At 38.0% G+C, this 18,728-nt stretch overlaps 1 protein-coding gene across 1 annotated transcript in view; it reads right to left on the reverse strand.

The window, feature by feature from the left end:
* The window catches only part of LOC149219642 (uncharacterized), a 51,173-nt gene extending 41,029 nt beyond the window's left edge, over nucleotides 1-10,144 (reverse strand). Inside the window, exons 1-3 of the mRNA XM_089386877.1 lie at nucleotides 10,058-10,144; nucleotides 9,563-9,907; nucleotides 9,220-9,334 (exon numbers count right to left, since the gene is read on the reverse strand). Coding sequence (XP_089243003.1) covers nucleotides 9,220-9,334; nucleotides 9,563-9,907; nucleotides 10,058-10,144 — 547 coding nt within the window. The remainder of the gene's footprint in view (nucleotides 1-9,219; nucleotides 9,335-9,562; nucleotides 9,908-10,057) is intronic.
* Nucleotides 10,145-18,728: the final 8,584 nt, after the last annotated feature.

Raw genomic sequence — 18,728 nt, forward strand, 5'->3', positions numbered from 1 at the left:
AAGTCTCACAGTATGGTCATAGCCATCTGTATAGTAGAAAAATCTATACAATCATGAATGACATATAACTCCATACAACCTGAGCCATAATAGACAAGACTCAAGGTCTTGTGCTCCATCCCGATCCAATCAATGTATGAATCCTAACATGTGAATAAGTGTGTCGAAGTTGAACATGCTAGAAAACCACCTCATTACCAGCAAATGATGTCAACCATTAACAGATACAAGAGAAACCACTGATAATGACAATGGATCTCAAGGTACAATAGTACAATCCGTGAATGTGATAATGAAGTTAAGGTCGAAAACTCATGGAATCACCCGATCAAAAGCCAATAACGAAGACCAGTCATTGGATGTGAAGAACTGGACATTAGGGCATGCCAGCTCTAAGGTACTGAAAGGGAGTTCCTAAGTCATCTTCCTAGATAATGAGCTGAAGTCGACAGGAAGTGACCCGTCGAAGGAGGCTAATGATGAATTCCCTATCATTGACACGAAACAAGGGATAAAGTGGAATAATATTCAGGACTATACAAATGACTCAAAATAATGTATCAGTAAATAACTACAGATTGGACTTCCCTTGAACATTGGCGATACGACTCCAGAGTGTGGCAGCATTTGACTTGACATAGGACTAAAGGTCATGATGCCAGAATGGAATAGTAAAAAATAGAGGCAAAATGGATCACCCAAACCTAGGAGGATAAGTGACTGAGTGAGGATATCCCAAACCTGACACAAGAGCAAAAGAGTGTCATGTTCAAGAGTAACATGATGCCTATGCAAAGGATGTCTCATCTTCATTTTTCCCTCGCTATTTCTAGTGATTACCCCAATTATTTTTATCACATGCTTGAAGGGGATAACATATGATTGTCATATAATTTCATTTTTTCAATGAATCCATCCTCGTAATTTTTACAAGCCCTAGGAAGGAGAAGTTCAGTCGCACCATGGTGACGAGTCTTTCGTCGTAGAGTTTTAATGAGTTTGATATAAGAATAAATCAGTCTATTTTTCATATTTAGAGAGCTTTAGAAATAAACAGAAAAGAAAAACTCCATCTTGTCCCTTTTCGTAATTTGTCCCTCTAACCTGAAAAGGTAGAAAAAAATATCCGATGGAACCTCTTTACCATGTCGACCAAGGTGTACCTTTTTGGTAAATAGTCAATCTCAACCTGAAAAAGGGGTAAATGTATACTGAGGTGACTTCGATTCATTTACTTTAACGATTTCAAAATGACAAATACTCATAAATATTTTCACTTTTAGAGAGTCAAAAAACAGTTGAAAGATGACTCGAGGGAGTTTCCATTTTTGTTTATTTAATGAGTTTGAACAAGTGATAAAATAAAATTCGCAAGAATCGGTCAATAATGATCATTATTCAATTTAAAGTTACTTGTAACTGCACAAGAAACACACCCATTACTGATATCGAGAGAAAATATTAAACTATTACAAAAATATCAACAAAAATGACTTGGAAAACTTATAAATAGGCAAAAGTAATTTTATTTTTTGCCCTTTTACCAAAGTGAGCTCTGAAAGTGCATTTTGTGCCCTAATTCTCTTGATTTTCCCATGGGTTTTACAGGATATCTAGGGTACCGTCTCCAGCAGGTAAGAGCCTCATCCCTGCTCTGGCACTTTATCACTTTTTTATGAATTTTAAATGGTAATTTTGATGCTAGGAAGGAGGATTTCAAAAATTTACGGCGTTGGTGACCATCACAAGTATGGTCATCAGACCCGCGATGGTCACACTTGAGCCTAAAGGCTCACGTGATGCCATTTCATTGTTTGTAAAAATAGGCATGAAGAAGCCAAGGGTGGTTTTTTCAAAAAAAAAAAAAAAAAAAAACTCTATTTCAAGAAAAAATTGATGTTTTTGATCCATGAAAAAGGCATTAATAGGTGTTAAATTTTGTTTTTGTAGGATAATATGGTCTTGGAGTGGAAAGAAAGAGGCCATGAGGCCGAAGATCATCATGCAGCTGAAGATCCTGCATGCATAAATTCTCTAAGGAATTGCAGACTGCTAAAATTCTTTAGGAACAGAGGGTTAAGGGCTCAGATGGAGTTTCTACCCTATGTGATTAGTATCTTAGTTGTAGATCAAGAGATATTCATCATAATAGGCCAGGAACTAGAACTGGAGGAGATCGATATTTACTTCATTAGGGGATTGTCCCGACGAGGGGAAGTAGTTCAACTCTTTGGATGTCGCCAAGGAGGTGAGAGTACCAGGGGTTTAGTCCAAAGGTATTATCTAAGTGCTGAAATAACCAATGGAGGTAAGGTGAAGATAGTGACAATCACCAACAACCTTATCTTGAGAACGATTTTGTTCACTATGGTGCGTGTATCCATCATGCAAGCCTTGCATCAGGCTTCAAAATCCTAGTTCCAATATGCTATCGCATGTTTGACCTCCAACATCTTCAACTGGTGAGGAGGAATTTTGGAAAACATGAAATGGAAATTGACTAAGGCGAATAATGGACATTCAAGGCAATTTGGGTTTGGTTTTATACTAGTGACATTCTTTCTGGAGCGAGTTCCCCTATTCTAGTATCAGTGGGCAAAGGTGTTACACAACATTTTGTCATTGTCCTTGTACTCCCTGTTCCTTGATCTTGGAGGACCTCTATAGTAAAACCTGTGTACTTCCCTATCATGAAGAACATCTCTTTGAGTCACTTTCCATCTACAAATCATTTTCCCTTTACATCATTTCTAGAGATACTTCCTTTAAACCTAGTTTTAAAGGTTGACGTTATCCCTTAGTTTCTTCCCCGCACCGATTTGTTGAGAATAACACTTAGCCCTGTGCTGATTAGCGTTGTTCTCCCTTGATTACCCATGTTGATCCTCTTTTGGAAATCTTCTAAAGATGGATTCGAAGCTTCCAGGTCTAGAAGCTTCGTGAACGAAAGTCTGGTAAATGGTTAGTCGAGATAGAGCTGAGAGAGATTGTTTGGGCTCCTTTGGACCCTATTAAAAAGGAACTAACCCAGGAGATAAGGATTATTCCCATCATAAGAGAAACCATATCCCCTCTCTCATGCCTATATAAACTTCTCCCATTCCAACCTCAAAGGTTAGAATGGAAGGGCTGGAATAATCTGCAAAAATTTTCTAGTCTTACCTCTTAGTTTATGCTTATTAAGAGCTTGTTAAAGGGAGAATAGCTTCTAAGATGTTTTGGTGTGAATAAGGAGAAAGAGACCTTAAAGTCCCATCATTGAGGTGTTTTAGGGGATGTTAGAGTGATGCTTGGAATCCAGACCCATCGAAGGATACCTTCAATGCTAAGGAAAAGGTTGTAGTTTCCTTTTTGTCATATTAATACAACTAATATTTTGTTTCCTATATAAATTGCAATACTGTATTTGGTAGCTTAAAACTCCTTAGCCTCTTAAGTAGATTGAACTCTATGGAATGCTATCATGTGTACATCGATTTCTTGTCTATTTTCTTCGGGTGTTTGATTAATAAGTAAGGAGCTGATCACTGGAAAAAAAACACAAGGATATCATCGAACAAGGATAAGAGATACAAGAGGAAGGATCTTATCCATTCTCAATCTAAGGGAACTTATGTCAAATTTTCTTGTTTTTGGCTAGACCCTCTCCCCTAGGTAAGAGGGATTATATTTGTCTACAGAGAGAATCTTCCTACTCCACAAGAGGTACGAGATCTTTCCCCTCGAGATCTGAGACTCATGCGATGGAGTCAACTAATGCCTCGAGGAGGAACAGGTCAGCACATGCATTATCCACCACAATTCTTCATTTAACGAGAACACCAACTACTCGTGGTGGATGATTATGTTTGTGATGGCAAAAATTTTAGGTGGGATCCATATCTCCCTCTACCACCACGAGAACAGTGCACCGATGCAAGTAAAAACTTGTTTTTTTGGATTTTTTCAAGCTTTATATTTTTTGTAAAAGTGTAAGCTTAGACTCAAATTTGTTAAACACACATGGCAAAGACAAAATAGGAAGGATAAACATGAGATTACATTTATTATTGACGATGATATACATTTATAGTACATTCGTACGACCATTGGGTTCCACATCCCAAGGTCTCTTGGACTCTCATGGTTGTTCACATTCTACACCAAACCATAGAGGAATAGGCGACCAACATTCCCCCCCTTAATCCAAAGTGTTATGTATGTTTCCAAGAAGAGAGTTGTAATACAAAATGTGAAAAAATGCATGGTAACACTAGGTTTAATGTGCTCTCTGAAATGTTGGTATAAATGGTGGTGGTTTAAGGATGACCACCAACATTGGAATGCTTAGTGCGGTTCTGAGAACTCTTCCAAGTCTGCCATGAAACTCAGGTTTTCTACTAGAGGAAGTTCTCCTAATGATTTGAAGAGGGAAATATTCAACAATGAAAGGGAGGTCTCACCCGCATAGAAGGAAGCACCTCAACCTGAAAATGAAGGTCTCCACCTGTGATGGTTTAAGGATGACCAACAACTCTTGAATGCTTAATGCAATTCCTAGAACTCTTCTAAAACTAGCAAGAAGCTGAAGTCTTCTACTAGAGGAAGTCTCCCCAATTCTTTGAAGAGGTGTCATAGAATGAAGGCATGCTCAGGGGCATCTTTGTCTCTGGCTACAACTATGAATTTGGTATGGCAGGGTGTGGCTCAGTCTCTCTTGATGTGGCTTTGAAGATTGTATATGACCATCATTTCCTCCCCTGTCAAATATAAGGTGAGATGATGGAGAAAACTCAATTGCAAGACTGTTCAATACTCTAGAACAAGTTCAGACATATGAATGAAATATCTTCTTGGCTGTTGATGCCCATTCCCAAGAAGCAATCCATCCAAGATGAATCTTTTTTCTTGCAAAAGGCTTTTTTCTAAAGCATCTATGTGAAGAATGAGTGGTTTTATGACAATTCTCACATGGATGAAGATTAAAAAAAAATGCTCTTTCATATGGCCAACATGGTCACAACGTTGGCATTTCACAATCTTTTGTTGTTGTTGTGGAAGAGGAGTAGAATCTGGAACAGCTGAAGGTGAACTGTCATGAAGAAATCCGACACTCTTAAACTAAATGGGCTTTGAGTAATCTGGAATATGAAAGGAAACCTCCTTATCATATCCAAGACCTGTTCTGTGCTTGTTATGGACAAGCTCTTCCCAAGGTCTGATGATAGGCTTGAGAAGTGCAGATTGAATTTTTTTTGTCTGCATGTAATTGTGATGCTTCATTAGGTACTGGATCTGAATCAATTTGTTTCTTATGGGAGTTTGTTTCAATGTTCTGAACAGAAACAGGTTCAGAATGTTGACTCCACTGCTGTAATTCTTCTTGCTGAAGCTGAGATTCAAGTTCCAAAAATTCTACCTTTTCCTGTGTATGTTGCAGACAAGTTTGAATATCAACAAGAGTGGTTTTGTTGATTTCAATTGTGTTGTCATTGGTGGACATGATTAGAGTTCCTAATAACTCCAATAGTCCATGAATTTTTGTCATTATTCAAACAATTCAAGTCGATAAATGATCACAAATGTAATTGTAAAGGAAGGTAGCTAGAAATGAAATATTTTCCAAAATTAAATGTGCCTAATTATAATAGGGAAATCCTTGAAGCTATCTGCTTTCTGGTTGCTGGTAATATTCAACAAATTTTAAAAGTATATCCAAGCTCTCATGTGAATAAACTACACCATCCACATCACTGTCATCTACCAGAGTTCTGTTTTCTCTTCAATTTCTTCAAATTTCAATGAGCATTTTATGTCTAACAATCACGATCTCACTGTTAAAGCTAAAGATCCAACAACTTCAATGGTGCAAAAATGTCATGGGGCCCAAGCAGATAGCTAGGTGTTGTTCGAATAAGCAAATCACAACCTATTTCTTCTGAATCAAATGGGATGACTTCAAGCTTCAACTCGTTATGATCGATGGAGGTAGTAGGTCAACCTTTCTTGTATGCTTAAACCCAAACCATAATTCTACAATGGGCGTGTATCAGACGGTATCTCTATCCACTTGATTTGCATACCAATGTACCAATTTTGTATGCTTTCATGTCTAGTTATGATGAAAATCTAACTTATGTGCTCGATTTGTTTGGAGTGGACACCCACAAACAGATCATCCAACAGGCATAAGTTGATAGAGCTAGTTGTTAAAATGCTTCGCGTATTTGAAGTTGGGAGGAGGAATCCTCATGGGTCCTACTACTCAGCGGTGGCATCAGCTCCTCCTCCTAAATATGGTCAACTGTGCAAGGCCTTATTCGTCCTGCAAGACACTGCAGATAAAATTTTTAACACTATTTCACACAAGGTTATAACTGAGTACCAATGCCTCAAGGGTTTTTTTCGAGCAGAATCGATATTGCCAAATTCCAAGTTAATTCTATTTTAGGCACAGAGCATGCGAATCTAGTTCAAGATATCCTTCAATGTCCTCTGATGTAGAATATTTTCATGCAGTTTTTGGTGATAAATTTGGAGAAGTTCAAATTGACTATCCTTTGGTAACCTTGTCATTGAATGGAGGACTTAGTCGAGAATCTAGTGAAGATGGAACTCTAGAACTTTTTCATTTTTTTCTTCGAAAAAAATCCATGAGTACCTCTATAATGATAAATTTAGAAAGGTTGGTCTTGGAAATATGCCATCAAATATAGATTCAGTGATGAAGATGCTCCCTTTCAATTCAAGTGAACTACTGTATCACACGTCTATGACAGTGGATAACCTTGATGTAGGAGATCCCTTCATTGAAGAGTGCAAAGAGCTAAAGCAAATCCCTTTGCCTCCACCACCTGAAAGTGTGCTTTGAGGAAGCACATTGTCATCCTCAAAGCCAGAAGATTTTATCTTTAGACATATACATCAACAAGTTCCAACTTTCATTTTACCAAGCAATTTAGTCTGAAACACTTGGATTAGCTAACATGCATTGGAAAATATAGATAAACACTTGTGAATATAGGGAAACTCTCATTTAAAACTAACACACAAATTTCTCTGTCTTGCTTTCTGTCCCGAGAGATTATTCCTTTGCCTCAATTTTGCCTCGTTTAGAGTCGAAAAGAGGAGAAAATGGTGCCAACTCCACGGTGGAATATGTAACACTGAAATGGTGTGGAAGTGTACTAGATAGTGGTTTAATTAATGGTGGTATCAACAACTTATGGAGTTATGACTGGTGTTATGATACCGCAACTACAACGATACCGCTGTTAATAGACTATAAAACTGGCCGGTGGAGGTATTACGGTATAGTGGAGAGAAGAGTTGCATCTGCAATTTCTTCACTAGAATCTTTAATTGACAGTTATTATTTTCCTAAAGCAAGAAAAATTCTAAACAACAACTTGTGGGTGGAATCTTCCATTTCTAACTTTCTGACCAAGAATCAAAAGACAAAACAAGATGCAATAAATGTTAAATGTATTTTATTCATATCTATGAATTCCATGGCTGTTTGAAAAAATCCTACATAGCTCCGAAGAGGATTCTAGAAATCATGAATGTTCTAGGACCTCCATGAGAGAAAACTACAAGCCATTTGCAGAAATACCTACTGTACTTGAAGTGTTTGAGTGGAAGTATCCCATAGCCATGTGCAGTCGCCTTGTTTCACGCTACCAGAGATGGAAAATTCAACAGTACCAAGCAAATACGAAAGCATGGTAAACCAACTCCTTCATCTTCATCATCATCAACCTCATCCTCTACTCTGAAAACATCTCCTTTACATCGCCCAACTCAGCCAATGATGAGATCTAACAATATCCAACGTATATACCAAGATTTAGCAGCGCAAAGACCCAAATTTAGGTCTTGTGTTCTCATAAGTGCATATTTCTTAGAGTATTGATAACACCAAGGTCTGAAAACAAGAACACAAAGAATGGCCACAAAAAACAGTGGCTCAAATGTGAACTGGGCAAGAGATCGTCCGCTCTGATACCATGTTAAACACACACATGGTAGAGACAAAATAGGAAGGTTAAAGATGAGATTACATTTATTATTGACAATGATATACATTTATAGTACATTCGTGTGACCATTGGGTTCCACATCCCAAGGTCTCTTGGACTCTCGTGGCTGTTCACATTCTACACCAACCCATAAAGGATTAGGTGTCCAACAAACTTGTGATAAATGTGCATATGTCGGACCATAGAGACCATCAAGAATGTTTCCAATAGAACAGTGAGATTCTCATCCGATAGTGGGTGTGGACTATGAAGAAGGGGTTGTCCCCTTAGCTGAGACAAAGTGCAATCTTAAGGCAATAACTCGAGAAGTTCCAGATTATGCCACTATTGATGATGTTCTACTGCATTGGCAAAGACACACTGTGGGATTTTTTGTGAGACTGTGTTGGATTCTAGGCCGAGTGATCAGGGTGGTCTCATGCTATCATGAGAACCATGCAGTCTTATAGTTTATCTTGTCTTTTTCACATTTTGTAGGCTTTGAAATCCAAGTGTCCCAGAACACTCTCTTTTTTTATATTTTGATGTAAACACTCTAGTAGACGTGATATATATATATATATATATATATATATATATATATATATATATATATAGATGCGGATTTTTTGTGAGACTGTGTTGGATTCTAGGCCGAGTGATCAGGGTGGTCTCATGCTATCATGAGAACCATGCAGTCTTATAGTTTATCTTGTCTTTTTCACATTTTGTAGGCTTTGAAATCCAAGTGTTCCAGAACGCTCTATTTTTTTATATTTTGATGTAAACACTCTAGTAGACGTGATATATATATATATATATATATATATATATATATATATATATATATATATATATATATATATAGATGCATGTTTTATTTTCTACTTATGTGTCCATAATCATGATCAGTTTTATATATGACACAAATGCCTATCAAGAACAAAATTAGCTAATGCATCTATTAGTGTATTTAAATTACATGGAATATGTTGATATGTAATGAAATCAAAATTTATTTCTAACAATCTAATATGTAGATACATACACAATATTTGTGGATTTCTCACTCAGTAGTGATTATTTAATTATAACGCAATGAGATGTGAATCCAACTTGACAACTAAATCCCTAATGCCAGGAGTAACTACTTCTCACAAGAGTTCAATAAATGAATTATATTCAACAATATTATTGGTTGTTTGACCAAGGCATATACCTTCTAAGTTAATCAGCTGGCCATCAGGGTCATAGAGTACCCATGTTGCGGAAGGCAGATTTTGTGTGATACAATGAGCACCATCAGCAAAACCAACGTAAAGGTTTGGCAGCATCTGCAAAAGAAGACAAACACACCAAAATAAAAAACACACACTAATGAATTAACACACTAATGTACAAAAGTTATTACATGAATTTCATGCATAATACTTCTTGACATACAACCCATTACAGGGTTGTGACAATGCATTTCCCTCATAATCACATAGCTCATAGGCACCCTTTTGTAAGACACACTTAACGATATAGGGCATATGACACATGGGTTCTAACTTTCCTACTCCCAATTTATCGTTGTCTTGATTGTAAAGAAGGACCAAGCCACCTTGGTCAAAATGAGCTTTAACTTGCTCCTTTTGAGCCTCGATGACCATTGCAGCAATGTGACAAGTCTTGTCAAGCCTCTCAACATATTGTAAATGTTCCTCTTCAGGAAAGGTATTCGGAAAAAGTTGGATAGCTACCTTAAGTGAAGGGATTTCGCATTCGATTGGAAGAGTTCCTACTAAACCATACACCAACTGGAATGGATTGAATCCAGTAGTTGTCTTAACAGAAGTTCTGTAAGCCCAAAGGGCTAAGAATATCATTAAATTCCCATCCTTTCTGTGCTTCCCAATGGTATGCTGAAGCATAGTAATCAAAACGTTATTAACTACGTCAACCTCGCCATTGGCCTCTGGATAATAAGTAGTTTAGTTATCATGTTCAAGGCCCAACTCAGGAGTAAGCTTTGCCATCATGTGCTGATGAAAATTTGATCCATGGTTAGTCACGATATATTGAGGGACACCAAAACGTGCTATGACATGGTTAAAACAGAACAGAGCAGCTATAATACCGTCATCATTGTATGTAGACATCGCCTCAACCCATTTAGTAAAATAGTTGATGACGACGATTATATAACCATGGTCCCCGACCGATCGAGGGTTGCATGTCATGAAATCAATTCCCCAATTGGAAAATGGGCCAACAATAATTACTAGGCATAGGGGTGCGGATGCGGCGCACTGCCTACGGTTGAAAATCTGGCATTCGTGGCATTTTTGGAGAGATAGAATGCAATCTTTGAAGATAGAAGGCAAAAAATAACCAGCGCGAAGGATTTTCTTAGTAGTGGCATATCCACACATATGACAACCACAGGCACCGGAGTGGCAATAATTTAAGACCCGCTCAACCTCTTATAGGGTGAGACACTTGCAAAGGACAGAGTCCACACCAGCCCGATACAATGTATCACTAAGGATCTAATACAGTTGTGACTGATGTTGAATGCAACATCGGTAAGATTAGGACAACTTCGATCGGAAAGTCTTGGTTTAGAGATAAACAATAATATCTCCATACTATGGGTCAAGAGTGATGATCAGAAATGGATTTTCATCGGGTATCTACTCAGTCAAATTAGTTGGGGTGCTTGTAGATGGAAGAGCATAGATTACCTCAACAAAGATGAGTGATTTATTTGATTTGGAAATAGTAAATTCCAAATCAAACTCTTGTAGGATTATGATCCATTTGGAGTATTTTGCCCCAGTAACTAGCAAGTCAGTATATATGTCATGGGGTTGCAATCAAAAATCACGATGGTTTTCCATAAAAGGATATAATTTCAAAATCTTTGGATGCCATGAACTGCGGCCAAGGCAACCTTATTGACATGAACATATCGAGACTCAATATCGAGAAGATTTTGTCTTAGCTAATGAACCACGTGCTCATTTCCATCATCATCGTCTTAAACTAATATCATAGAAATAGTAGTATCAGTTGCAGCCAAGTACAGGAAGCAATCACATCGATAATCAGGGGGATGCATTAAAGGAGCACTAATTAGTGTGTTTTTTAAAGCATTGAAGGATTTTTGGGAAACTTCATCCCAAATGAAATGGATCCCTTTCTTAAGTAAGCGAGTAAAGCCCTTGGAAAGTTTGGCATAATTAGGGACAAATCGACGGAGAAAATTAGCCTTTCCCTACAAGCTCTGCAGTTGCAGTAATGATGTAGGGGGGGGGGGGGGTAAATTTACAATGGCCTCAACTTTCAAAGGATCAATCTTGATACCTTCATGAGACACCACAAAACCCAAGAGCCATCTAGACTTGACACAAAACACACACTTTTGTGGATTGAGAAGGATATTCAAATTTCAACATCGTAAAAGATGGATCTTAAGTGATTGGATGGTCACGACGCTTAGCGGAATGAGCTGGTAAGTCGTTGAGGTATGGCTGAACAATGTGTTGAATGTCATGAAATTCATAAGACATTGCTTGTTGGAAGGTAATGCCAGCATTCTTCAAATCGAAAGGAATCTTTTTACAAGCAAAAGTACCCTAGGGATAAATAAACGTTGTATTATGTTGATGGGTAGGTGAAATTTTAACTTTGTTATAGCCAGAAAAACTACTCATGAACGAAAAAATCTCACTCCTAGCAAATTTTTCAATGATTTTGTCGATAAAGAGAGTAGAATAATTGTCCTTAGGAGAGGCACAATTGATATCGAGGTAATCAACACAAACATTTATTGTGCCCTGCTTTTTGGCAACAGGGACAATATTGCATACCCAATCCGTCAATGGAATAGGATAAATGAGGCTCACTTTTAAAAGCTTCTCCACTTCTACTTTGATAGTAGTAGCCTTTTGAGGTTGCACAAGGCAAAGCCATTGTCGAACAAGCTTAGCACCAAGATAAGTCGAAATCTCATGCACCAATTTTGCTGGATCGATACCAGTAACTTCCTCGTATGACCAAGCGAAAACGCCTCAGAATTCTTTAAAAATCTTAGTATAAATTTTGACCTCATCTAGAGAACAGGAAACCCCAATATGAATGTTCTTGACAATTCTCAGTTTAATAGAAATGTCGAGAGGCATTGTACCAATGATTTTCCCCATATTACCCTTTGAAACAACTTTATGGACCAAGAGAGGTTTCTAAAGTGGAGGTGTAGGATAATGAGAAATAGATGCTTCAACAAGAACACATCTCATTGAGGCTGGGAAGAAAATAAGAACGATGATGTAGACTATTCCATGGATTTTCATCTAGAGACATGACCTCAATGATGCTTTCATCACTGGGGAACATCTCATTCAAAGGATCTAGAGAATCCCAAGAACTAAGACAAGGAGATGGCACGTAAGTGTCCAAGTTCATACTGAAAACAGTAGGAATTTTTGAAGCGGCCATTGAAGCCAATACAATTTCTTGATAATTTAGCACCAATGGGACTTAAAGGCATAGTGTCATCAAATGAATCAATCTAATTTAGGGTAGGGATAATCCAAGGATCCATACAATCTGAGATCATACTGACTGAATGAACATTCGGATGTGGGAGAGTGAAAGTACCCATTAAAATAGAGTCTTTAAAGAGACTTTCCCTCACGCTCTCATAAGGAATCTCAGTGTTTCCCACACAAGGAATGTTTTCATTTGATGAGCCAGAAGAAAAGAAGGATAGTTGATCAATCGTGACAATTTTTCATTCATGAGAAAAGCAAAGCATGTAGAACAAAGAAGACACCACATAAAACATGGTGTGGGTCCATCTTCGGCCAAGAAGAATGTTGTAGTTCATATTTGCATCTACAACTTATAATTCTAATTCAACAATCTTTCCTTCTAATGTAATTGGCAAGTTTTTGAGAATAGAGTATGGACGTGAATCTCTGCTGTCAAAATCATCCAAGGTGTTGGGATACTGGTTAAGAGGAAAGACAATGGCTTTCCAACACGAAATTGACATGTTGCAAGTAGAAGCACCTTCATCAATAACCATTCGATGAAGCATCTTTCCTCTCATAAGAACTTGTATCAAAAATGAAATTTGATGACGAAGACGAGGTACGTGTTTTTCTAGATCGAATTTGGGGCAATCGCCCAAATTTTTCATTGGAATTGGAGGCCAGTAAGGCAAATGAAGAATGGGATCTTTCATGAGCCTCAAGACATTGGGCAATTTCAACGTAGCTAAGAAAGGAAATTGCATGTTAAATGACATATAGGGCCTTTGAGGAGACCCAAACTGCAGAGACCGTCCTTGTTGGTAACAATTTTTGCCACAACAGTGAAGGATTTTGTCCATATGGAACCTGATTTGGTACCCACTGAGGGTTCCCTTGACCGTAAGGTGGATTTGGTCTAGGGTACGCCTGATATTGTCCTACCATAGGCCATTGATAAGCATTATATGCGACATATGGGTTATAAGGTTACTGAAATTGTTGACCCTAGACTTAAGGAGACTAACTCTATTGTTGTAGGGGTTGAACTTGGCCTTGCAAAGGCTGGCCTTACTACTACCAAGGTTGACTTTGTTGCTGCAAAGGCTCACTTTTCTGCTGTAAAGGTTGACCTTGTTGTTGCAACGGTTGTTCGTGCGAGGACAAAGGTTGGGAGGACTGATGAAGAAATTGAGTTTGCAGCTGTGAAGGCTGCTCCAATTACAGAAAAGGTTTCCCTTGTTGTTGCAATGCTTTCCCTTACTACTGCAAATATTTACCTTGATGCTGCAAAGGTTACCCTTGCTGTTGCAAAGGTTGTCCTTGTTGCTGCAAGGGTAGCTCAACAGTTCCTTGGATTATACCCTGAGGGTATTGATAGTTCCCCAATTGAAAGTATCCATATCCACCAGGAATAGTGGACTGACCAGGCTGGACATAAGGTCTAGCTTGAGGAATTTAAGGCAGATTAACCAAGGCTTGTGAACCATATGGGACATAAGACAGTTGGATTACACCTAAGCCATATAAAACTGTTGATATTGGATTTGACCTGACCTGGATGGGCTAGCAAGGTTAGGAGTGGCACCATAATAAGGTTGATTAACTCCAACCATGTGAGCTTGCAATCCACTCACACTGGTTTCACCTAGCACAAGAGGAGTATTCAAATCTTGGCCCCAAGGTAGTGGCATAATCTATCCACTTAATGGAGAGATAGAATAACTTACTGAGACTTGACCTGAGATAGTTGGTTGAACGATAAGAGTTGGTTGAAACAGCGAAACGAGTTGCGATGGAATCATAGGTTGAACAAGAACTGAAGTGATTGTAGTTTTTATAGTAGTTTAAGAGGTCATGTTTGGAATGAATGGACCTGATGTAGGCATGTCATTGGAAGACCAGATAGAGTTCTGATAGAATGATGAGGCACTAGGAGTGCCCGAAACTAACTAAGCTACAGTGGTATAGCCATGTGCCAACATATGTCCACTAGTTTTAGGATAGGTTAGAGATGGGAATCTTCCTGTATAACGAAAGCCTTCTCGAGGAAATTCATATCCTTTCTCATGATCAATGTGAGGAGTATGGGTAGCGAAAACTTTCAAATGACCCATAGAAGGGACTGGAATTTCACCTTCTGACTCCATAGAAAAAAACAATTAGTGACAAGTAACCTGAGATGTACGAGGAGATAACTCCAAAGGAATACTAGGCCAGTCGTATAGATTGGAAGGGCGTTGAGTACATATCACAATACAATCGAACAATGGATTTGATGAATAGACAATAAGCCTCTGCGAACTCTTAGGAGTCTACACACTATCACGGGTCTGAATAGGATTATCAGAGGAATCTGGATCAAATTCTTGAGGTGACCAGGAATTTGATGGAGGTGGATGAGAAGATAATGGTTGGATACTTGGAATGATACCAAGCTCAAAACCTTGATCCTATAGTGACTGAGGATGTTCCGGATGAACTCCTTGGGAGGACCCTTTAGTATCAGACAATGAAGGGGAACTATGAGATGAACTCAATGGTTCAACAAGGATGACTTCCTCTCAACAACAAAAAAGGAAAGGAGAATCATTTAGGGCTTTTAACAATCTTGAAATTAACAAGGAATTACTTAATTTTGGTCTAAGAAGCAACTCCTTAGGTTCGACATGTTTATCATGCACAATTATTTTTAGAAAGAAAAACTTTTCCTTTTCATCTTTTAAGAGTCGAGAAAAGGGCGAAAAGGTGACTCTAGTCTCTTTCAATGGTTTCACGAGCTTGGAAGGACAAGTTGCTCGATGATTTTTTAAAATTTAATGAGTCAAAAAGTATCGAAATGAAAACTCACGTGAATCTAGGTAGAAGGAGTACCAAGTAACCGTGAACTACAATATACACCTCAATAAATGAATTTATGAAGGACTTGACGTATGTGCAGACAATCGCTAAATATTGTGTTCCGTGTATCACATTTACAGGGTGGAAGAATCAACTTCCTATGGATAAAGGTTTGCAACCTATGTGAGTTTCCCTTTATATACATGACGATATGGGGAGCACAAGTCCATGCTAGCATTGTCTAATGTCGAAGCAAACATGTTAGGTCCCTATACTACTAGTGTAACCCCTTATTGTTGTTAGTGCAATCCCCTTATTATATTTTTGTGCCCATGTAGTCTACATATTGTTATTATTGTGCCCCATAGAAGCCCACTATTGTTATTGTCGTGCCCTTACATTATTATGGTTATGTCGGCTCTGATTATATTATGAACCCTTAGACTCGTATATATAAAAAGGAGGTCTTGTCATTTGTATCATCCAAGAATTGTTCATTTCTGTAATGTAAAGGAGGTTTCCCACTCAAAGAGGTTGATTTCTAAGGCATTGTTCTTTCTTTTCTATACTTTTGTGAGCTGGTTTGATAACATTTGGTATCAGGGCTTTCACTTCTAGGGTTCCGCTTCTCCAAACAGGTCATCGTAGAATTTTTGCTATAACATTTTTTCTGTGATGTTTCAGAAGCTAAAAAAAAAACCGTTGGAAATGAGATCATTTGGAACCTAGGGTATGACTTTCAAATCTTGTCCCATTATATTTTTGGATACATGATCTTAAGAAGTTAGGGTTTTTGCAGACTCCCAAATTACATCCCAAATAGGTGGCGTTGGAAAAATCATCACAATTCTCTCTCGGAGCATTGGATTCAAATTTTGTAAAAGGTGATAGAAAGCAGATTGATTTTTTGTTGGATATCATTTTCAGAACCTAAGGTCGAAACAGTGACACGTTCCACGTCGTACAATTTTTCTCTAATGAACTAGTCTATAACTAGACCATCGTGGGAGATTGGGCATAAGTCTTTCTTCGGGAATCCAATTGTAATCAAAATTGTGGGGTTAGAAAGATTACTCATAGGTCTATCACAGGCTAAAATTTTAGAACCTAAATATATGAAATTACAGAGTAACAATCATTTCAAGATCGAGCTCCTAAAATCAAGAAAAAGTAATATAAGGAAGTTTGATGGCAAGGATCCAATAAATTGGATACTACATATGAAGCAATATTTTTATCTACATGAGGTTGAACTATTACAATAGGTATGTATTGCATATATTTAGAACCGAATCAATTTTTATGGTATAAAGGACTTTGTTCTCATAAACCACTTGTCACGTTGTTATAGACATTTTTGGGCACTGCAACCCCAAGAATAAAATGTCCATAAACTTAGGGCTCCTAAGTCCCTAAAAGTGTTGTTCCAACCCCTAAAGGAACAAGGTCAAATGATTATAGTTTCTCCCAGAAGTTCTCCATAAAAAACTACTCAGAACTAGTCAAAACTGGATCATTTCACCTGCTCCATAGGCAAAGTGCGTTGCATCTCACCAAAGTACACTCAGTGGGTGTGTTGCATTTCAAAAAGCCCTTCTATGGGGTGCGATGGGTGAGAAGAGACAAATGGAAATGTCAATCTGCGAGCTAGAAAAGCATGGAATCTTCCAGAAACTTCTCCTGTGACACTTGCCTCTCTGAATTCGACCAAGGATGAGTAAGAGATCATCAATCTCCAAGTTGAAGCAACAACTATCAGAGGGAAAACACTAATCAAATCACAAGCTGACTCATCTCCCTTACAGACATCTATATATGGATCCCTCATCCCAGAGATCCACAGCCTGGAATTTTGCATCTTCTAAGGAATTGTTGTTGGTTTCTTGAGGCAACATCATAGTGTTGGGTGATCTAAGCTTTGCATGAGGTGAGGAAGGTCTTACTTACTAAGAGGATGATGCTGGGTCAGAACAACTGGTTGTAACTCTCTTGGCTCTTTCTTGATTATCAATAGAGCTATTCAAGTTTTCCTCCATACTCTTGTGTCATTTATGTTTTATGCATTTGTATGTTCAACTTACATTTGATCCTAGATTGTTTATGATAATAGATCCATGTTCTTGTATAGTGTTATGGTGATTTGATTCTATAGGTACTCTGTGAAGCTAGGTATATAAGAAAGCGAGCAGCAAAAGGACTATCAAAAGAGAGAGGAATCGAACGAGGAACCAAGCGTAAGACAGGGGTTGGTCTCTTTTATTCTTCTCTCATCTCTCTTTCATAAAGGAAAACGAAAGTAGCTTTACTTTGTTTGTTTCTAAGGTAGCTACCCGCCTTAGTGGGATTATCAGTTCTGCATAGACACTTTTCCCTGTAACAAAATGGCGACTCCGCTGGGGAGCGACTAGGTTGTTTGTCTATCTAAATTTGTTTACTTTATAAACTTACAGATGGAGCCTGAAGTTGAGCCAGGTAGCTTTTGAACTGAGTTTTTTATGCAAATGCAAAGTAGATAAGTGCTGCTTCAGTCAATCTCCATGTTTTTTTTATGAATTAAACAACTGATTTACAAACTCTCTAATTTCCCTTGTGGTGGCTCTAGTAACCTCCTTAGATCTACCCCTGTTGTTGATTTACTGATTACCACTTGCTCGGCCAAAATCCCCGAATTGAACTGCAAACTATGACCCGGAACCCAAGAAAAGTCTCGTCCTTGGCCCAGCACACTCTCTGTTCTGTGAATCTCAAATTCAGCGCACTTCCCGAGTGTAGTAGGTGCGCTGCATTTCAAATTCACTGTGTTACAGGTGCGCTGATCAGACTAGGCATTGTTCCTAAATTTTGGTTTCTGTGTTCACTCTTTTCAGATCTATTCAAGAATTTTGCTGCCTGTAGTCAATACACCTCTGTTCGAAACCCCTTTCCTTGCTGTTATTCTACCTCCATTGTGCAAAGAACTGTAAATGTTTTTGTGTATTTGTTGAGTCATTTTCAGTTCTCCTTTGCAAAAAAGTAACGTAATTGTACTGTCGCTTCTTGATTTGAAAGTGTCGCAAGTGTCGTTTTCAGTCATAGAAGAGAGTCTGATTGCTCTTGATAGTCGATTACCCTGTTACTATTGTATTTGATCTAAATTAGTAGCTTTTCTAGTGTCGAAAGCAATTTTTCATTTCCAAATCGCAAAGTGTCGTCATTGTCTTCATTTTGATTTTGAAAAGAAACTTGTTAGTAATTGTCGCTTTGAAAAGTAATTTAGATTTGAGCACTAGCTTTCTTTTTATCATTCTCATATTAAGAAGGCTGAAAAAAAATACATGCATGTGCATTTGCATTTACACTATTTGATTGGTTTGATTTAGGACAATGT

This window comes from Pinus tabuliformis, chromosome Q (assembly GCF_031772625.1).
Source record: "Pinus tabuliformis cultivar Carrire ecotype Pingquan chromosome Q, CPIR1, whole genome shotgun sequence".
NCBI classification, from domain to species: Eukaryota; Viridiplantae; Streptophyta; class Pinopsida; order Pinales; family Pinaceae; genus Pinus; species Pinus tabuliformis.